Source organism: Malaclemys terrapin, chromosome 21, assembly GCF_027887155.1.
Source record: "Malaclemys terrapin pileata isolate rMalTer1 chromosome 21, rMalTer1.hap1, whole genome shotgun sequence".
Taxonomy (NCBI): domain Eukaryota; kingdom Metazoa; phylum Chordata; order Testudines; family Emydidae; genus Malaclemys; species Malaclemys terrapin.
The window spans coordinates 9,136,973-9,154,000 of NC_071525.1; the positions used below are offsets into that span (position 1 = coordinate 9,136,973).

At 44.3% G+C, this 17,028-nt stretch overlaps 1 protein-coding gene across 3 annotated transcripts in view; it reads left to right on the plus strand.

Moving 5' to 3' along the window:
- The window catches only part of DEDD (death effector domain containing), a 45,777-nt gene that overhangs the window by 16,052 nt on the left and 12,697 nt on the right, over window positions 1-17,028 (plus strand). For all 3 annotated transcript variants that reach the window (XM_054010798.1, XM_054010799.1, XM_054010797.1), the window contains 2 exons: window positions 2,289-2,687; window positions 14,826-14,933. In XM_054010798.1, coding sequence (XP_053866773.1) covers window positions 2,363-2,687; window positions 14,826-14,933 — 433 coding nt within the window. In that variant the 5' untranslated portion in view covers window positions 2,289-2,362. The remainder of the gene's footprint in view (window positions 1-2,288; window positions 2,688-14,825; window positions 14,934-17,028) is intronic.

Below are 17,028 nucleotides of genomic sequence, written 5' to 3' on the forward strand. Positions count from 1 at the left end.
AAAAGTAAAACAGGTTTGGGCCTGCTTAGTACCCAAACTGGTTCTTGCCTAATACTTGATGTATTGGGCTTGCTGTTTCATTGTGATACCAATGGCTGCTCTCAATGGTTTTTATATATTTGATGGCCTTTATGCACTACTGTTAGGTGCAGGGGCCATTGCTGGGATGGAAAAAGCTAACTGTTCACTTGATTACTTGCTTGAATTCCTTTCTGTATTCTGCACTAACCACTTCGGGCATTGTAACTTGTAGATATGCTTGCCAGAAGGCATTTGGGACCATAATCGTTAAAGATGGTGTCACAGGAAGTCTGGTCCCTGTAAATGAAGTAGGTTCAGCTCCCCTGTGCCAGGACAGGTGCTCCATTTGGCTAATTAAGAGGGCTGGGCAGTACCTGCGGCTATTCAGGATTAGGAAGGGGAGTCCCCGTGAGTCAGAGCAGACTGGTTCAGTCAGGAGGGTAGGTGAGAGCTGCCAGGGGACTGGAGGAGTCCTGACAGGAAGCAGGAGGTATTTCCTGGGGAAAGGCTGAAAGCAGGGAGAGCAGCAAGAGGGGTTTGCTGGCTGGCATCCCCAAGCCAGAGAGAGCCACAACTGAAGGAGCATCATAGAGAGTTGCTTGCTGGCTCTAAATTGGAGGGGTGGGGGGAGGGTAGTAGTGGAGGGGCTTACAGGGCTGGAGAGCTGGACCCAGAAGAGCGAGGGATGCTTCCCTGGCAAGAAGGCTCCCCAGTAACAAGGTTGTAGGGGTTCCCACTGGGAAGAACAGGGGTGTTCTCCAATTGGAAGGATTACGGTGGCTATCCTGGTACAAGGACAGGAGAGAACTACCAGAACCAGGGCGTGGTGAGAGATGCTAGGGAGCTGGGGTGTGCTGAAGGCTGCTGAAGCTGTATTTGATGCTTTGTCTAGACTGTGGTGTTGTGACTTATGTGCCCAGGTGTGTGTGTGTGTTGTAATAAATGAAATGTACAAGGGCTATGGGAACTAAGAGAGTCTTTGCATTGTCTCTGGGGCCTCTGAACGAGGGAAGCTGAGACAGGCGTGCCTGTCATGCCACAGCCTGTCACAGGAGGGCACTCCAGGTGGGGCGGCCTGATGACAGATGAAAGACCTGCATGCAATTAATCATATTCCACCCCTTGAAGGGTTGGATAGAGTCTGTGCCATACATTTTGCACCAAGACACACACACACACACACACTCTCTCTCTCTCTCTCTCTCTCTCTCTCTCTCTCAAATTAAGTCTTACACATGTTGTGCAGGTGGCAGGATGACAAATTACCAAGCAGGATGAGAATTGAACAACGTGGTGTGAGTGGGAGGAGGAAAAGTTAAACCACCTTAAGCTCCATAAATGAAATGCTTCGGTTGTGCTAGTATTTAGAGTGGGGAACTAGGTGTCAGGGCTCCCGGGTTCTCTTCCTAGATTTGCCATTTAGCCATTGGATGACCTTGGGTAAATCGCTTAATCCCTCTGTATGCCAGAGTATTCCTCTGTAAAAGAGAGACCGCACCTTCCTCAGAAGGGAAACTGTGAAGCCGAATTAATGTTTAAAGTACTTTGAGATCCTTAGATCTATAGATAATATATAGCACTTTATATTGGTGCATAAATATGTTCATGCTGGTCATTCAGATACCATGGGAGCAGTGTCAGTACCTGGCTAGATACCTCATGGAAAGCTTCTCTTCTCTCCCTCCCCCCCCTTTGTAAATACCCAGTACAAAGCCGGTTAAACATTGTGTTTTGCATTATGTCTTGAAGGCCAGTAGACTGGTCTCTAGTGAACAGCAAGAAGGAGTGATTTCCAGCAACTTTATAGTAGGAGGAGTTGGCAGAGGAGATCAGATACAGGGCTGGTGATCAGGACTCTTGGTTTCTATTTCCAGCTCTGACACAGACTTGTTGTTTGACCTTTGAACAAACTCTGAGCCTATGTAACCCCACTTTCCAGATGCGGGGGGGAAATATAATCCTGACTGACCGCCATAGGGACTCTTAAGTGAAAAGCGCTCTCTCTCTAGAGCTTTTCACTTGAGAGAGGGAGAGAGAGAGAATTAATTAGTGTGTGTGTGTATATGTGTGTGTGTGTATGTGTATATATAGAGAGAGAATGAATTACTATGAATATTATGACTCTAGATAAGGAGGATCTGAGTACAGACTGCTCCTGATGCGGGAATTCAGACAATGATTTTCATTTAAGTATTTTGCTAAGAGTAATTAGGGAACAAACCAGCAAAATTGTTGATTACAGCCTGTTGGCCCTCTTTATCTTCCAGGGTTGCAGTGCTGGGAACAGCCCCCCAATCCTCTGGAATTGGGTGGCACGTGGCGGGATCGGCCATCGTGCAGGATGGACACCTTGAAACGGAGTCGAGCGCAAGCCTGGCCAGAGGAGACGGGGGACAGGGAGCATGGACTCTATAGTTTGCACCGCATGTTTGACATTGTGGGCACTCACCTGACCCACCGGGACGTACGTGTGTTGTCCTTTCTCTTTGTGGATGTGATTGATGACTACGAGAGGGGGATGATCCGCAGCGGCCGGGACTTCCTGCTGGCACTAGAAAGGCAGGGCCGCTGTGATGAGACCAACTTCCGCCAGGTGCTGCAGCTGCTGAGGATTATCACGCGCCATGACCTGTTGCCCTATGTCACGCTGAAGAGGAGAAGGGCTGGTAAGTCATCTGCTCTGTGTCCTTGGCTGCTCTTAATGCTCTATTGAGAGCTATAGATCTCCGTTGGCAGTTTAAGTCAAGCTGCTGTTGCTGCTTTGTGTTGCTGAGAAGTGAGATGATAAAAGCGTGTCTGTGGCTGTCCAGTAACAATGTGGGTAACGGTCTGTGCTGCCGTGTGGGACAACCTAATTGAGTGCCGAGGTCTGTTAAGATAACCCTGTCCCATCAGAAGGCAGGGGGAAGACCATACAGTAGAACCTCAGTTATGAACTGACCAATCAACCACACACCTCATTTGGAATCGGAAGTATGCAATCAGACAGCAGCAGAGACCAAAATAAAAGCAAATGTGGTACAGTATTGTGTTAAACGTAAGGTACTAAAAAATAAGAAGGGAAAGTTTAAAAAAAAAAAAAATGACAACGTAAGAGAATGTTCTGTGCTTGTTTCATTTCAATTAAGATGTTTAAAAGCAGCATTTTTCTTCTGTTTAGTAAAGTGTCAAAGCTATATTAAGTCAATGTTCAGTTGTCAACTTTTGAAAGCTCTACCATAATGTTTTGATTAGAGTTACGAACAACTTCCATCCCCGAAGTGTTCGTAACTCTGAGGGTCTACTGTATTATGAAGTTGATCAGATCAATCAGCAGCAGCAGCAAAGTGTTCTGAAAGGAATCCCCACTGGTCCCCATGAGCCTAGAAGCATAATGGGGATGATAGAGGACATTGAGATTGGTGTACAGGTGTGAGATGCTCAGACAAGGAACGTGGGGGAGCTGAGATGGAGATGCCTGCCTTTCCTCCGTTTCTTTGCTTACCAATAGCAATACCATGCAGGATTTCAGTGACAGAGCAAAACTGCCGTATTCATTTATTTACAGAAGTTTGGGGGAAAAGAATCCTTTTTAGACTGAAGTCTCTCCCTTGGTGCTGGCCCAGTTGTGAAAGTCTTCTGGGAAAAATGGAATCAGTTCAGTTGGTTTTGATGCTTGTGTGTAAGGGGAGGATAGGAATGGCCAGCACATGCTTGGGAGCTTTCTTGATTCAATTTTTCACTTCTCTTGCACTCAGTTCAAAATTGGGTGTTACAACCTCCAGTGCACTGTATACCTGCTGTCTTTGATGATGACTTGATAGTCACTACACTGTGGGAGGGAAACATTTTGAAATGTTAATACATGTCCTGGTTATGCCCTCCCCTTGCTGAGCCCTTGGGAATGTGCATATTGTAAGTAAATCAGGGTGAACTTTGAAATAGTGTAGGGTGCAGGGGTGTATCTCCCCAGGAGTGAAGCTTCAAAAATACATTTGGCTTCTTCCAGTGTCCGAGATGGGGGGGAGGAGGGAGGGGACTGTTTCTCAATCCCTCCTTCTTTCCTTCATCCCACAAAAAAATCTGTTCAGAAGGGGTTAATGACCCTTCTGTTTTCTCCCCTGCCCTGTCCCATAACCTGCTTTCATACATTGTGTGCTCCATTCGTTCTGCAAAGCACCGCTCTGAGAGATTTACTGATGTATTGAACATTTCAATAACCACCCCGGTGCAGTGATTCTCCCTTTCGGATCTGAGCAAACTAACCTGTGGGATCTTATCCACACCACAACCCTGTACCAATTCTCCAGCTTCCAAACCTTCCTGGATCAATGCCGTGCATCCACTGGCTGTGTACTGCCTTAGAGCATGCCAGGATTCCAATGCTCTGCCTCAGAAACTTTGATCCAGATTAAACAGGACCTGACATATCCACCTGTCAGAAGGAAACTTTCACTTATAACAAGGAAAGATTGTCATCAATTTTTGCAGAATTTAAACTTCCATTTTTTCTAAACAACAAAACAAAACTAGCCCTTAATGGTTGCAAATGTAAATCAACACAATTCTGGCTGAGTCAGCTGCTCTTGGCCTTCCTAAACCACCGTGAAATTGACAAGTCTCTGATCAGTTTTCACTGTTGTTGTTCATAGCACTGTGGACTCCAGTGGCATTTCATGCTACTGCTTGGGAAAGCTGTGAGCAGCAATATAGCAGGGATAGAAGTGATACACAGGTGGAGGGAAAAGAGGACCAAAAACAGGCTGGGGGAGGTGTCACGTTAGGCACTACAGACCAAACTTCCCCCTGAGCTGGCTGTTCCCCTTTTCATTTGCCTTAGAGACTTTAAACATTGATACTCTTGATCTGGAGCTAAGGAGACCCATCTGGTCTGGTAACTAGAGTGACTCAGAATAGCTATTCATCCTCCTGAAAACTCCTAGAACCTGACTCCTGGGTTCGCCATAGCTGTTGAATAGCTCTTGCTGCTGACTATATTAGTCTCTTAATTTAATCTGATTACTTTTAGCTGTGTCCCTTGTAGCACCCTAAAGAATCCTCCTCCTTCCTTTAGTGTTTAGGCAAGGGTTAACGTTAAAAATTGGTGGCATTCCAGTATGGTACTATGGTGTTGTCTTATCTATATGGCAGCTGTAGGTAAAGGTTGACAATTTAAAGGTATCCCCTATAAATCAGAGTATATTACCTTTCTCTGAGAAGGACACCCATTTGCTCTGTTCATAGAATCATAGAATATCAGGGTTGGAAGAGACCAACCCCCAGCTCAAAGCAGGACCAATTCCCAACTAAATCATCCCAGCCAGGGCTTTGTCAAGCCTGACCTTAAAAACCTCCTAAGGAAGGAGATTCCACCACCTCCCTAGGTAACCCATTCCAGTGCTTCACCACCCTCCTAGTGAAATAGTGTTTCCTAATATCCAACCTAAACCTCCCCCACTGCAACTTGAGACCATTCCTCCTTGTTCTGTCATTGACTTGTCTTCACAGCATTGGTAGCTCAAGATATAACTTAAGTGTTGCCTCTCACCCAACTCCTGCCCACACCCACAAATGTCTTGCTTGAGTTAAGTGGTCCTTTAACCTCAAGGTAGGTGCCCTGTCAGGGATGAGAGTTAGAGTTGGAGTACTGCTGAATCTAGAGCTGGGGATTCAGTGACTTGAGTTACAGCTCCTCAGCTGCTAATCCAATCATTCTGTGTAGTTCGTGGTTGCCCTCACTTGAGCTAAACTAGCTTGAATGGCGTGACTGGAGGGTATTAGTAATTCAAGGTAACAGTTGCAGTCAAGACAAACCCTAATAGAAGAGGAGGTTGGGAGGAACATACATGCCAACTCTCTTGATTTTTCTCAACAATAAAATGTTGGAAGTAGTCGTCAGTGTAATAGACAATTTCATGTCCTCAATAATGCATGGTAAACCTGGAAGTGAATCAAAGAGCTGTCTAAAACAGATGAGCAGAGTGTCAACACTAGTTTTTTTAATTGGTATTTTGCCATGTAGCGTTCTAACAACATAATTGTTATACGGATAAAAGTAGATTTGCATTTACCTGGAAAGTGAACAGAAGAGCTAACTTTACTGCACCTTTGGGAGGAAGGGATGACGGTGATCAAGGCACTGGACTGGAACTTGGATATCTGGGTTCTCATCCAGACGGTCACAGATATTGACATTGGGCAGGCCACTTAATCTGTGCCTCAGTTCTCCATCTGGAAAGTGAGACTAAGGCTTTTCGTCCTGGTCATGGTGGTGTGACGATAAACTTCTTTGTGTTTGTGAGGTGCTCAGACATTGCTGTGCTGAAGGACAGAGCCATTAAAAGCCTCTAAAGAAAGTAAGAGAATTCAGCTTTTTATCAATCAGATGTGTTTTAAGCCTTCCTTCATTATAGTCTCTGGAATCCACCTTTCCTTTAAGTCGGGAGGGGCTTTGATAGGAGGGCAAGCATCTTTCCTCCAGCATGGGGTGGCCTTCAAATGTTGAGACCTGTTAGCCAGAGGCTCATGATAGAACCCACAAGCTGGGTCCATAGTCAGCAACCTGGTAGGAATCGCGGTAAGCAGTTGGGGTAGGGCTGGGCTTTTCATCCATGCATCATCCCTGAACTTCCTTGGGGGTGGGGCCCTCCTCATTGGCTCATGCATCATCCCCTGGCTAGTGAGTGACTGGCAAACTTTTAAGCCCTGACATAAAGGCTCCAGTGACTTGAATGTGCAGCCACACTCCATTTATATTTCTTCTCTCCTTCCCCTGTTTGGGTTTTAACCAACAACGTTAAAAGGAAAAAAGGAAAGTTTGAGATCTGAAGCAAACTGAAATCCAGAGTTAGTTTCCCACAGCAGCGTTAACCATATTAGATATATATGGTACATAAATTAACAGTACAAACACTTACCATATTGTGACTGAATTAATATTGCTTGGAGATTCCTTGAAGATACCTGGATAACTTTCTCTCTCTTTTTTTTTTTTTTTTTTTTTTTTGATGATGATTTCATTAGTTTCAGGTAATTCATGTGTCCCAGAACTCCCTGGCCAGTTTTCTGAGCATTAATGAAAATATGAAAGTTATTGTAAATGCTTTTCCCTTCCCTCTTGTGTGACAAATCCAAACAAATAAGCGGTAACTGGGAAATTGAGTGTGCGAAAAATGCTGAGAACAAAAAAGGATTTTTTTCCTGATTTTTTTTTTTTTTTTTTTTTTTTTTTTTTTTGAGGTGTACAGGGGTCTCTGGTGTTAATAGTAGGTAAAAATTCAGTGAAGCTTGATCTTATTTTAAAAAAAATCTAAACTGATGGTCTCTCTCTCTCTCTCTCTCTCATGAATTTGCACATAAGTTCTCAACCTTTTACATTTGTACAAACAGCACTTCTTCTATTTTCATCTTCATCTCCATGTCCTGTTGCATGGTGGATTGATTTAAATAATCGGTTTCAACCTAATTTTGCATTTGTACTTTTTAAACTCCTTTTTCCTAAAGATTCTCAATGGTTGGTGTAATTTATTACTTTTTTGTTCCCCAACACATCACTGTATCTATACACATTTATTTAAGCAGTTATGTAGCTTAACATAAACTTACTCAGATTCTTAATTTCTGTTTTTTATTATTAGAAAACAGTGAAGCATTTCTTATTTACTAGATTACTGATTGTTGGGCTGCATTTGGATGGAAATTGGAATGAAATTAAAAATGGACAAAACCAGCATTTTAAAATTATTGGTTGAATAAAATTATCTTAAATGTGCTGCATACATAAGAAAAAAAGTATCGAACCATGTACCATTTAAAACTGATTTATTAAACAAAGGAAATATTTATATTTAGTGAATCCAACTGATTGTTTTTGGTCTCCCTATCCTGCAATATTTTAGAACTAGTAGACCATATCCTCTCTCACCTCATTTTTATTTATAGGTTGGAAGAGGGCAACACGCTTTTTTATTAAAACTTCTAGTCAGTTTCTCACTTTGAAAGAACTAACTATTGAACTGAACTGGTTGGATAAACTGAAATGAAGGAAATAGTCTATGCTGCTGCTGACAAAAGGTGCTTTTGCACGTCAGAGAACTGTTTCCAGATATTCAGCCGTGATTTCCACCAGTTCAGGGGTTGGACTTTCTTTAAAACTTTGACGGCACACCTGTCCTGCTTGAATACTATTTGTATTTAATTTAAATGATTTTAATAGATTAAAATAAGTTTAGATCTTAACAAAGGATGTCGTAATTTAAGTTTATTTAATTTGAATTTTAAAAATCAGAATTTTTCATCAATTTTTATTCAGTCCCCAGGTTTCTTTCACTGGCATAAGAGGATAATTATGCTCAGTGATTGCACTTTATTCTTGCATAATAACAGTTTCCTGCCAGTCTCCTTTAACACAAGTTTGAAGCTGGCTGGAATCAAATGGCTAGACCAGTGGCCCTCAAACTGTGGGGCATGGAGGAATGTTCATGGGGGCACACGGTGGGGCCCAGGACAGCGTCCCCACGGAGAGCGAGTGCCATACTTCCAGCCCTCTCTGCCCACAGGCCCAGCTCCACCCCAGTCTGGCTCTGCCCACAGACCTGCTCTGCCTTTAGCCTCTGCTACTCCCCCATCCCCAGTTCCGCCCCCAGCTCTGCCTGCAGCCCAAGCTCCACTACTGAGGAAGCTTTGGCTGTGCATTAATGTGGGGGAGGAGAGGGGTGCAGACAGATTCCATTAATAGTGGGGCAGAGGGGGGCACACAACTGGAAAAGTTTGTGCACCACTGACCCCAGACTCATGATCTTACTGTGTTTCAGTCTACTGCTGAATGATTCATAGATTCCAAGGCCAGAAGGGACCATTCAGATGATCTCATCTGACCTCCTACCTAACACCGGTCATACAACGTCCCCAAAATAATTCCTAGAGCAGATCTGTTAGAAAATACATGCAATCTTGATTTAAAAATTGTCCTTGATGGAGAATCCCACCACAGTCTTAGTAAGTTGTTCCAGTTCTTAATTACTCTTACCATTAAAAATGTATACCTTATTTCTAGTCTGAATTTGTCTAGCTTCATCCCCACACATTGGATACCTTACTCTGCTAGACTGAAGAGCCATTATTAAATATTTGTTCCCCATATAGGTACTTATAAACTATAATCAAGTCACCCTTTAACCTTCTCTTTGTTAAACTAAATAGATTGAGTTCCTGGAGTCTGTCACTATATAAGACAGGGCTGGTCCACACTAACCCCCCACTTCGAACTAAGATACGCAACTTCAGCTACGTGAATAACGTAGCTGAAGTCGAAATATCTTAGTTCGAACTTGCTGCGGCTCCACACGCGGCAGGCAGGCTCCCCCGTCGACTCCGCGTTCTCCTCTCGCGGAGCAGGAGTATCGGCGTCAACGGCGAGCACTTCCGGGATCGATCCCAGAAGATCGATTGCTTACCTCCGGGTCCGGAGGTAAGTATAGACCTACCCTTAATCATTCTCCTGGCTCTCCTCTGAACATTCTCCAGTTATTCAACATTCTTCTTGAGTTGTGGGCACCAGAACTAGGCACCGTATTCTAGTGCCAAATACAGAGGTAAAATAGCCTCTCTGCTCCTATTTGAGATTCTGCTGTTTGTCTCTCCCAGGATCTCATTAGGTCTTTTGGCCAGAGGGTCGCACTAGGAGCTCATGTTCAGCTCATTACCCACCATGACCCCAAACCTTTTTCAGTCACTGCTTCTCAGGGTAGAGTCCCCTATCCTGTAAATACGGCCTACCTTCTTTGTTCCTAGATGTATACATATACATTTAGCATATTAAAATGCATATTGTTTGCGCCCATTTATCAAGCAATCCAAAGAGCAATAAGACTTCCGCAATTGTTGAGCATAATTAAGTCTTTACAACCTGAAATCTCAGATGAATGTGGACAAGCCAAATGGCTGGTGAAGTCTGACCTCTGGGAGTAGCCTGGAATATACTGGGTTAAGATACAGAGGGAACACAACTACTAAGTATCTTTAAAAGTAAGTAGTAGATTGGGAAATTAATACAAAATTTGGTCAGCAAACGTAGGGAGCGTAAATCAGGGATGAAAGGTTCATTCAGCTGGGCACCTGTGAGAATCGACTGCTGTGTTCTATACATGCTGCTTTCTGGACAATACACACCTGCAAATGAAGGATAACTGTGACATGCCCTGAAGCAAGGAAAGCTTTGATTAGTGATTCCTCGCGAGTGTAAGACTGGAACCTGGGTGAGATTTAAATGAGAGGACTGTTACGGTGATCAACAGGTGGCTCAGGCAATTAGGCTATATGGAGGCCTTTGGGATGTTTGACCACTGGAAGGCATTCATGGACAGAGGACAGTTCTCAAGGGATGGACTCCACCTGAGTAGGGAGGGAAATAGATGTCTGGGATGGAGGTTGGCACAACTCACTAAAAGAGCTTTAAACTAGGAACTCGGGAGGCTGTTGGGAGATGCTCATGTAACCTCCACGCCTGATTTTAACGTTGAGAGGGAGGAAAATCAAGTAAGAGGAGTTGTATCAATGAAGAAAGGAACAGACGTGGGTAGGAGAATGAACATTTAAGAGGGATAGTGCTGATACCAGTCAGATACGTGAAACTGGCAGTGGAATGACTGTACCCAATTAGGCGAGGAATGTGGGCGAAACCAAGCAGCAACAGCTCAGATGTTTGCAAACCAATGTAAGGAGCCTGGTAACAAAACGGAGGAACTAGAACTACTGGTGCAGGAAGTTTTATAGGGATAAGAGAAGCATGGTGGAATAGTAGTCATGACTGGAGTACAGGTATTGAAGGGTATGTGCTGTTCAGGAAAGACAAATAAAGGAGTAGCACTGTATGTTAATGTTGAGATAGACTGTAAAGAAATTAGAAGTGGTGGAATGGATAAGACAGTCTGTTTGGGCCAAAACCACTTTGGGGAAGAAAACTTCTAGAGGTTCCCCTGATATAGTGGTTGGGGTGTGTTAGACCACCAGGATCCAATTTGGATCTGGATAGAGACCTCTTTAATGTTTTTAGGTTTTATGTTTTTACTGAAATAAATACTACGTGGAATTGTGTGATTATGGGAGACTTTAACTTCCCAGCTATAGATTGGAGGACAAATGCTACTAATAATAGTGGGGCCCAAATTTTCCTATATGTGATAGCTGACAGATTTCTTCATCAAATAGTTGCTAAACAAACGAGAGGTGATGCCATTTTAGATTTGGTATTGCTGAGTAGTGAGGACCTCGTAGAAGAACTGGTTGTAGAGGATGACCTTGGTTCAAGTGATCATGAGTTTTTTCAGCTTAAACTAAAAAGGATACACAAAAATAGATCTGAAACAAGGGTCCTTGATTTCAAAAGAGCCAACTTAAAAAAAATTAAGGGAATTAGTTGGGGAAGTGGATCGAAGAACTCAGGAATCTGAATGTGGAGGAGGCTTGGAATTACTTTAAGTCAAAGTTGCAGAAGCTATCTGAAGTCTGGATCCCAAGCAAGGGGAAAAAATTCATAGGGAAGGGTTACAGACCAAGCTGGATGAGCAAGAATCTCAAACAGGTTATTGAGAGAAAGCAGAAACCTCCAAGAAACGGAAGATGGGAGGAATTAGTGAGGAAAACTACTACTTGGAGTCAGAAAGTGTGAGAACTGCCAAAAGTCAAGCAGAGTTGGAGCTTGCAAAGGGAATCAAAACCAATAATAAAAGGTTTTATAACCATATAAATAAGAGAACGCAGAAGTGGGACCACTAAGCACTGCGGCTGGGGTGGAGATTAAAGATAATCTAGGCATGGCCCAACACCTAAACAAATACTTTGCCTCGTTTAATTAGGCTAATGAAGAGCTTGGGGTAGTGGCAGGGTGGCTAATGGCAACAAGGATATGGAGGTAGAAATTACCACATCCGAGGTGGAAGTCCAACTCAAACAGCTTAATGGGACTAAATCGGGGGGCCTGGATAATCTCCATCCAAGAATATTAAAGGAACTGGCACCTGAAATTGCAAGCCCAATAGCAAGGATTTTTAATGAATCTGTAAGCTCAGAGGGCGTACCCTGTGACTGGAGAATTTCTAATACAGTCCCTATTTTTAAGAAAGGGGGGTGGGGGAAAGTGATCCAAGAAACTACAGGCCTATTAGTTTGACCTCAATTGTGTGCAGGGTCTTGGAACAAATTTTGAAAAAGAAAGTAGTTAAGGACATAGATGTGAACAGTAATTGGGATCAAATACAACATGGTTTTACAGAAGGTAGATTGCGCCAGAACAACCTGATCTCTTCCTTTGAGAAGTTAACTGATTTTAGACAAAGGAAATGCAGTCGATCTAATCTACCTGGATTTCAGTGAGGCATTTGATACAGTTCCATGTGGGAAATTATTAGTTCATTTGGAGAAGATGGTGATTAATATGAGCATGGAAAGGTGGATAAGGAACTTGTTAAAGGGGTGACTACAATGTGTCATACTGAAAGGTGAACTGTCAGGCTGGTGCGAGATTACTAGTGGAATTCCTCAGGGATCAATCTTGGGACCAATTTTATTTAATATTTTTATTACTGACCTTGGCACAAAAAGTGGGTGTGTGCTAATAAAATTTGTGGATGACACACAAAGTTGGGAGGTATTGCCAGTACGGAGGAGGACTGGAATATCGTACAAGAAGATCTGGGTGACCTTGTAAACTGGAGAAATAGAAATGGGATGAAATTTAATAGTGCCAAGTGCGAGGTCATGCACTTAGGGACTAACAACAAGAATTTTGCTATAAGCTGGGAACTTATCAGTTGGAAGCAACAGAGGAGGAGATGACTATGAGCCATCAATGTGATGCGGCCACGAAAAAAGGCTAATGCAGTCCTAGGATGCATCAGGTGAGGTATTTCCAGTCAAGACAAGGAAGTGTTAATATTATACAAGGCACTGGTGAGATCTCATCTGGAATACTCTGTGCAATTCTGGTCTCCTGTGTTTAGGAAAGATGAATTCAAACTGGAACAGGTGCAGAGAAGGGCTATTAGGATGATGCGAGGAATGGAAAACCTACCTTATGAGAGGAGACTCAAAGAGCTTGGCTTGTTTAGCCTAACCACAAGAAGGCTGAGGGGAGATGTGATTGCTCTCTCTAAATACATCAGAGGGATAAAGACCAGGGAGGGAGAGGAGTTATTTAAGTTAAGCGCCGATGTGGATACAAGAACAAGTGACAATAAACTGGTCATCAACAAGTTTAGGCTCAATTAGGATCCAAGGAGTGAAGTTGTGGAGCAGCCTTCCAAGGGGAGCAGTGGGGGACAAAAAACCAAATTGGCTTCAAGATTGAGCTTGATACGTTTATGGAGAGACAGTCTAATAGGACTGCCTACAATGACATGTGGCTCATCAGTGACTGCCAGTTGTAAAAATCCCCAGTGGGCAGAAACGGGACACTCTGAGTTACTACAGAGAATTCTTTCCAGGTATCTGCCTTGCGGGTCTTGCCCACATGCTCAGGGTCTAACTGATCACCATATTTGGGGTCGGGAAGGAATTTTCCCCTCGGGTCAGATTGGCAGAGACCCTGGGTGGGGAGGTTTTGCCTTCCTCTGCAGCATGGGACACTTGCAGGTTTAAACGAATGTAAATGGTGGATTATCTGTAACTTGAAGTCTTAAACCATGATTTGAGGACTTCAGTCACTCAGCCAGAGGTTAGGGGTCTATTTTAGGAGTGGGTGGGGGAGGTTCTGTGGCCTGCAATGTGCAGGAGGTCAGACTAGATGATCACGATGGTCCCTTGTGATGTTAGAGTCTTAGTTTGAGTGCGTCACTGGTTGAAGCCTTGCACAGGGCTAGGTCATCTGCATACCTCATGATCTTGCTTTTACTCAGACACTGCATTGCCTGGTTACGGTTGTTAACCCCCTAACAAAGGGCTGTGCGTATACGTGTGTGACATGTAACGCCCAGTCAAGTCTGACCAATCATTAAGCCCTCGGGCTTCTAATGAGTTGAGATGATGCAAGTAATGGTGGTGGTAAATCCAAACAAGTGTTTCTGTAAATTCTGTTTTAGAAAGTCATTGGTATGCTCTCACATGTTGAGCACTTGGGTTTAAAATCTGTCCAGCCAAAGGGAGTCTGATCTTAAAGAACAATTAATAGTTCTACACGCTGCAGTTCTTGATGTGCTATTTAATTTGAAAATGGGTTGTGCCGCTTTCTGTTAGGTGATGTCTGTCATTCTGCAAACGTAACTAAATTAATTTTGGGAATAAATGTCAGATCATCACTGTCAGGGCTAGAAAAATTGACTTGTCCCTGGGGTCCAAGCCGTCAACTTTTTTAGAATCTAAGCTTTAATTAAAAAAAAAAAAATCTAGCCATTACGGTTGGGAAGAAAAGCATTCAAAATGTGTATGAGTGCAGAGTCCTGTTCCTGAGACTGCTGGCAGGTCCACTGCCTCAACTGCTGCTTCTAGATTTCTCAAGCAGCAAAGTGAAACTGACAACAGTTCCATTGCTGCTCTTCAGAACCCAGTGGGCAACAGTGAAAGGGACAAGAATGATGTTAAGTTTCACTCTGAAGCATCTTGGGAAGGCAGTCCCTGCTTTGGAGCTCTTGCCCCTGGACCTCCTTTGTGTGAACCCCTCCTTCGCCCTGAAAAATCTTTCATGTTGGCCTCTGGCAGGTAGATGTCAAATTTTTCACACCCTGATTTTTAACAATTCCCTCTGCCTTCATGTTGGCATCTGCTATATCAGTAATGGTTTCCTCTGCCCTCTTTTTTAAAAAAAAATAAAAAATTCTTTCCCTCTTTTCCAGTGTGCCCAGACCTCGTGGACAAGTACCTAGAAGAGACGTCCATTCGTTACGTGATGCCCCGAGCTCACAGCGACGCAGAGCATGGTCTCACCCACCCCCACAAATCAGGTAAGAGTTCGGTACTGCTGCCTAGTACCAGGGTTTCACTGGAATCCTTGGTCATAAACAGCTGGGATCTCCTAAGGCTTATGCATCAGTGTGTTGTAGGTTAAATGTGGATTATTGGAACAGTCCTATTTTCCCTTGTCTGCGTCCCTTTACTTCCATGCCACTAAACTCTTAACATGTTGAAGCTGATGCATATTATACCCTGTTTAGAGGTGCTCTAGTTTAACCTGAAGTTTTGGGCAGGAATTGCTGAGGGGAAATTCTCTTGCCCCTGTTATGCAGGGGTTGGATTAGGCTGCGGCAGCTCCCCGCCCCCCCCCCCGCACCTTGAGGCGCCTCCCCCTCCACCCCCCCCGCGGCAGCTCCCCCCCCAGCCCGGGGAAGGCACCCCCCCGCGGCAGCTCCCCACACCCCGGCCTGGGGGTCCGTGCGGCAGCTCTGACCCAGGGGAACCCCAGGGCTGCCTGCCGGTGGCTCAGACTCCCTCTCCCTCCCAGCGCAGCGGCCGCTGTTTGTGGTTAAAAAAAAAAGGGGGGGGGGAATGGGGGTGCCGCTTTTTGGCGCCCTAGGCAACCGCCTAGTTGGCCTAAAAGGTAGCACCGGCCCTGGGATTAGGTGATCATAGCTGTCCTTTGTGCGTTTAAAATCTATGAATTTATAAACATTCGTAAAGCCAACTGAGACCTCATAGACTCATAGACTTTAAGGTCAGAAGGGACCATTATGATCATCTGGTCTGACCCCCTGCATGCTGCAGGCCATAAAACCGTCCCTACCCCTTCCCTGGACTCTGCTGTTGAAGTCCCCAATCCTGTTTTTAGTGACTTCAATCGGCAGAGACCCTCCTGCTAGAGATCCCTGCCCCATGCTGCGGAGGAAGGCGAAAAACCTCCAGAGGCTCAGCCAATCTGCCCTGGAGGAAAATTCCTTCCCGACCCCAAATGTGGCGATCAGTAAGACCCCGAGCATATAGGCAAGAGTCTCCAGCCTGACCCCGTTAGCCATTATACTATTTACCCACCATTGCTTGGCTTTCCTTGACTACTATGTTTTACCATTAAACCATTCCCTCCATAAACTTATCTAACTTTATCTTAAAACCAGACAGGTCCGTCGCCCCCACCGTTTCCCTCGGTAGGCTGTTCCAATATTTCACCCCTCTGACGGTCAGAAACCTTCGTCTAATTTCAAGTCTGAACTTCCCCACGGCCAGTTTGTATCCATTCGTTCTGGTATCCACATTAGTACTAAGCTGGAATAATTCTTCTCCCTCCCTTGTATTAATCCCTCTAATATATTTAAAGATAGCAATCATATCCCCTCTCAGCCTTCGCTTTGTCAGACTAAACAACCCAAGCTCCTCTAGTCTCCTTTCGTACGACAGCTTTTCCATTCCTCTGATCATCCTAGTGGCCCTTCTCTGCACCCGTTCCAGTTTGAGTTCATCTTTTTTAAACATGGGAGACCAGAACTGCACACAGTACTCCAAATGAGGTCTCACCAGCGCCTTGTACAACGGAAGCAGGACCTCCTTATCCCTACTAGATATACCTCGCCTAATGCATCCCAAGACAGCATTGGCTTTTTTCACCGCCACGTCACATTGTCGACTCATAGTCATCCTGCGGTCTACAAGAACTCCTAGGTCCTTCTCCTCTTCCGTAACTTCTAACCAATGTGTCACCATCTTGTAACTAAAATTGTTATTAGTCATCCCCAAATGCATCACCTTACACTTTTCACTATTAAATTTCATCTTATTTCTGATACTCCAATTCACAAGCTCATTCAAGTCTCCCTGCAGGATATCCCTGTCCTCCTCCGAATTTACAACGCCTCCCACCTTCGTATCATCCGCAAATTTTATCAGCCCACTCCTGCAATCGGTTCCGAGGTCAGTTATAAATAGATTAAATAAAATGGGTCCCAAAACCGAACCTTGAGGCACTCCACTAGTAACCTCCCTCCAACCCGACAGTTCACCCTTTAATACGACCCGCTGCATTCTCCCCATTAACCAATTCCTTATCCACTTCTGGATTTTCATATCGATCCCCATGTTTTTCAGTTTAACCAATAATTCCTCATGGGGTAC